Below are 5,150 nucleotides of genomic sequence, written 5' to 3'. Positions count from 1 at the left end.
CTCTTTAATGCTTTGAAAGCATGTGTTGCAATGCTCCATGTTTTGGCCATGGTGTATGCCTTTGTATTTGGGCCACTTAGATGCCATCTAAGTAGTCCTTTAGCTTTGTTTTAACATGCTAAACCCCTGTTTTTGGTTGCTTAATGCATGCCTTGTTTGGTCTTGTTAAGTATGCTCAATGCCACTTTGGTTTACTTTGAACACTTAGGCCATTTGTCGCATGCTTGACTTGATTTATAACTTGATTTGGCATCATTTTATAGCATGATTTTAGGGCTCATGTTGCATGCTAATTGTCCATGTTTCCTCCTTTCAAGTGTGCTTGAATGTTGTTTGATTTGTGCTTAAGTGGTGGCTCTCATGTGCATGTGTGTGTGCATGCCATCTAGCCTTCATTTCACAGCACTATGGCTACTGTTTTAGGCCTATTTTAGAGCCACCTAATTCATGTATAAGTCCATCTTGCCATCCATTTGCATTGCTCTATGTATGCTTGCATGATTGCATAAGTGCCTTGCCATGTCATGTTGCATTCCTAGCTTGTATGCCTAGGTTGCATTGCATTTTGCATGCATGCCTTGTTCCTTGAATTGGTGATAGGAATTGGGCCTAATTTGTTTGATTGGTTTGCATGCATTTGAAACCAAAGTTGCATACTTGGTTCCTTGGGCCATCATGCATGGAAATGCGTGATTGGTGGTCCGAGAACCGAGGCACATGTCCCTTTGAGTCATCACAATGATAAGGGACATGGTTAGTGCATACATGTCTTGAAATATGCTGTCATGCCTTGTTTTGCCCTCTGTTGCTGTGAGTTGCAGGTTCTGCAGGAATACTCAGCCGACCGGCAGTGTAATGTGCCGACCGGCACAATTTTCTCTGCCGACAGACCCTATTTTGTGCCGATGGCCATACTACACTGCCGGTGGAAGTTTCATCTAGCCGGTGGTGATCCCCTCTGTCCAAGGATGTAGTCCTGAGGTTTTGACAACCTCCAGAGGAGGAAAGGGAGGAAAACAGAGGCAGCTTGCGCATGGTGGCGCGTTTCCCGAGACGCTTTCCTGCTTTAATTAATTTAATTTAATTTGTTAATTAAATTAGTTAATTTGTAATATTAATTAGCTTGCGTAGTTAGTTAATTTGTAACATTTATTCGGTCCCTCCGAGCGAGGGCAAATCTGTAATAAGTGTGTGTGGGTGTGTGAATGTCTTCCAATCCCCACTTCTTTCTTCCCTTTTACTTACCTGCTTTGATGGTTAGTATTAGGTCACGTCTAATTTAGCATACCTTATGCTATGCATGTGTGCATCCATGCATTTGTATTACATGCATTAGGCTCGGTACATCACGCTAATTGCATCAATACTTCAATTTTCAAACTGAATACGTGATAATTGTGCATTTTCACATGACATGTTTAGGATAGCCGAGCCTATCTTAGCGACATTTTGTATGCGATGCATTAGGCACTTCACATGGACTTGGATCATGCATGATTACTAACAAGTTCTTTGTTTTGGCGCGGAGTACTATGTAAGTATTTCCGCTTTAGCATATCGCATGAGTGTGAATGTTGCCATAACAGCATGCTTAACATGTGGCTAGATGCTTATGTGTTAAACTGTTTTGAATGCCTGTGGGTGAAGGCCGGATTGTTTGAGTTGGAAAAACTCGTTGAAATCCGTATTTTAGCCTACTTGCGAGTAGCAAATTCCAAAGCATTTTCAAACCAAACGGATATGCAATGTTTATTTCCAAATTAGGCAATCTAGTCTATACTTGTTTGCTGTGCGCATAACATAGTAATTCTAGGCTAATAACCGGAATAAGAACACATAAAGTTTTCAAAATCAGATATCACGGTTAGTAGAGGCCGGTCTTCGGACCGGGCGAAAGGGGGTGCTCATAGCTGACCTTCCCCGATCGTACCCAAGCTCCCGAGCCGAGACAACTCCGGTGATGACGGACATGTGGCCTTCGGCACCGAGTCAGGGTTTCCTAAATTCCCCCATTTTAAAATATTTAGGTGGCGACTCTGTATCTGGCAAAGCAGTCCATGTTTGGCACTACTTTTTCAAAAATCTGTTTCTCAAAACGATTTGCCAGATTTGGACTCTTTGGTTCAGATTAAGAACCGTGACACAAATCGAGAGTCCAAACTGTAGCGCATGGTCCCACGCGGGCGCTGTTACAGTGTCTCGTTGTGTTTAGGTCGTGTACCCTTTTGTTTGAGTCCTCCCCGCTGTGTCCAGTTGTAGGCTCGATACCCCGGTTCGAAAAACCCTTATTCAATCTCAAAAAAATCGTTTATACTCAGAATGCTGTGCCATTCTCTATATTTGAACATGCTTCAACTCCAACCGGTTCTGTCTTTGAGCTCCGTCTTGTCAGATTGGGCCGTTCGCTCAGAATTTGCTGTGTGCAGAATGAACCGAATGCTGTGTTTTGGGCTGTATGCAGATTAATCCCCAACAGAGTAAGGCCTGTGTGTCCAGAATCAGGCAGTGGGTTGCTTGGGTTTATTTTGCTGTTGGCTGTTTAGTTATCTGATTATTACAGTGCAAGTGTTCAACATTCGGACAACAAATCATATTCCATTTACATTGAAGTGTAACATGATGGGATGCGATGCAATACATGAGATATGTAAATGTAACACTTTTTAAGCAAAAAAATTTGTTCATTTCATAATCTTTTTTAAGTACAAAGTTTTGAGGAAAACAAAAATCTGTCTGCCGCAATACAAAGCATCCTAACTACCAACAAAAAGGAAAAGTACAAGAAAGAGGAAAAAACAACAAAATCTGTATCCGTGTCCAGTGACTCCAAGGGCTAACGGTCTGTCCTAGTCCTCTTCCTGGACGAAGGTCCAGGAGCATCAGCAGCATCGTCGTCAGAGCCCGAGCTAGTGCTGCCTCCGGTCTCCTCCTCCGATGACTCCGCCTCTGACTCGACCTCCGCCTCCGACTCGTCATCCTCATCATTGTCATCATCAGGAACGGGAGCCCGCGAACTACTCCCGGCATGAGTGCGCCCCGCCTTGGAGCGGGGGAATACTCTGCCCTCCTCATCTCTCCCTCAGGCGGAGACGGAAGGTCCAGCCAGAGCACCTCCTACCCCGGGAATCTGGAAGGGAGGCTGAAAAAGTACACAAAAGGGAAATGCATCAGTATACTGTGGACAGTTTATCAGTGTTGAATGCAGTGTATGAGTACAGTGTGTGTGAATGTCGTGAGCAGTTTATCAGTGCAGAATGCAGTGTATGAGTACAATGTGTGAATGCCATGAGCAGTCTATCAGTGCAGAGTACAGTGCAGAATGTAGTGTATGTAGTGTATCAGATGCTGTGAGATCAGTGCATCAGGTGTTGTGCCGTGCATCAGATTATGTGAATCAGCTTATGAGTGATTTGAGGCCATGATCAGAAAAACATACCGGAATGCTGTAGAGGGCCAGGAGATCAAAGGTCCGCTGTAGCATCCCCATCATGGAGGCATTCATCTCCAATGACTGCCGGGTGTACTCAGAAGAAGCCTGCAAAAATATTAGATGCATCAATATTCTGTGGAATATCAAATAAACTGAAATGAAATGACTGTACAAAAATGTAGTAATGCATACCGGAGGCAAGTCGGGGACACCGACAAACTCGTGATCAGCCGGCGGAGGGGCGAAGGGGATCTGATAGGTCGCCCCGCCCTGCCCTTGGAAAGTCAGGGAAGTAGGCAGAACAGGCCAACCGGTCCCCTGTCCCCCTTGAACTCCACCCCTGCCACGGACTCGGGCCCTCCTCGAAGCTCCAGCTCCAGCTCCCGCTCCTGTCCTCGCTGCTGGTGCCATGGGTCTAACTCCCTCAGCTCGACGGCCGCCGCTCAGAGGCCGCATAAGATACGTCTGTACGTACTCTCGGTAGTCGCCGATGGTATAATCGGCCATCTGCTCAGTAGTGAGCCTCTCGGTCTCCCTCATATCCTCGGGAGGGTGAACCGGGACTATCTGCTCCGGTAACCCTAGGGTCTGGCGTAAGAAACGCTCACCCAGGTACCAAGCCTGATAGACCGGGCCCTCCAACAAGATCCGAAAACGCAAGGTCTCATCGGCACCGGCAAATCGATCCCGCGTCACGGCTGGCAAAGGAGCCCAAGGCTGCCAGGTGATCTGAAAATACAATACAGTTTGTTATCTACTGTTATTGAAATATGCAGTGGAAAGGTGAAGCTTAAATAAACTGCAAGTAAAACAAACCTCTACGGGGGTAATGGTGTCGAAGAAGCGGCGGAAGAAGCTAAAAGTCTCTCGAGGCCTCCAGGTGCATCTCCCGTCAAAGCGACGCAAAAAAGAGACGACCAGAGGGGTCTCCGTGACCGGTACGGGTGCGAGCCTAGGAAAGTAGGCATAAACCCACAGCTGCAAGGTAAATACCAGTGCATTTATCAGATAAAGCAGAATATAGAGTAAAAGCAGAAATAGCAGAGCCACGTGTTGTGCAGTGTATTGTGCAGAGTGTGCAGTGTGAGCAGTGTACAGTCAGTGTAAAGCAGAGTGTATGTGTGTGCCGTGTGTACAGTATACAGCAAGTATAAAGCAAACTACAGTGTGTGCAGTGTACAGAGTACAGAAAAGATAGAAAAGCAGAATTGAAAAGCGGAGAAGAAACGTACCTCCCAAGCCCGCCAGTAACCCCCAAGCAACTGTCCGCTGCCGCGGGAAGCTGAGCTCATATATCCATAGAGAGTGGCCAGAGCGGCGCCAACCCAGTCGTAATGCAAGATCCGCCTGATGTCCACCAGTGCGCTGAGCAGGCAGAGAGGCACGGTGTTCGCCCGGTCGGCGAAAATAGTCGTCCCAAACAAGAACATGAGGAAGCCGCGTGAGTACCTCTCCACGGCCTCCGGAGTCATCGGGGCTACATCAACAAGGGTGGGTTGGACTCGGAACTGCACCTCGAACCAAGAATACCGAACGTAGCCTAGACGGGCGAGAGGCGGCACCTTGTCGAGAAAGTGAATCTGAGCGGCAGTCCACTCGTCCATGTCAGTATCAAAGGGGATCGGATCACCCCCTACCCCGATGCTTGTGAGCATCGAGAAATCGTAAGGGGTCATCGTCATGTCCCCTGCCGCGGAGAAATGGAATGAATCGGTGCTGT

The 5,150-nt window shown here is 47.1% G+C and overlaps 1 protein-coding gene across 1 annotated transcript; it reads right to left on the bottom strand.

The window, feature by feature from the left end:
- Positions 1–2,660: 2,660 nt before the first annotated feature.
- On the bottom strand, positions 2,661–3,895 carry LOC145795559 (uncharacterized). The gene is made up of 3 exons (XM_082880342.1): positions 3,623–3,895; positions 3,437–3,535; positions 2,661–3,139 (listed from the first exon to the last, which is right to left on the bottom strand). The coding sequence occupies exons 1-3, from the start codon at positions 3,884–3,886 to the stop codon at positions 3,080–3,082; spliced, it is 423 nt and encodes a 140-aa protein (XP_082736468.1). The 5' UTR covers positions 3,887–3,895; the 3' UTR covers positions 2,661–3,079.
- Positions 3,896–5,150: the final 1,255 nt, after the last annotated feature.

Source organism: Camellia sinensis, chromosome 7 (assembly GCF_055761805.1).
Source record: "Camellia sinensis isolate YWXY chromosome 7, ASM5576180v1, whole genome shotgun sequence".
Classification (NCBI taxonomy): Eukaryota; Viridiplantae; Streptophyta; class Magnoliopsida; order Ericales; family Theaceae; genus Camellia; species Camellia sinensis.
The sequence above is the reverse complement of the archived record's forward strand: the minus strand, read 5'-3'. Positions and strand labels throughout refer to the sequence as shown.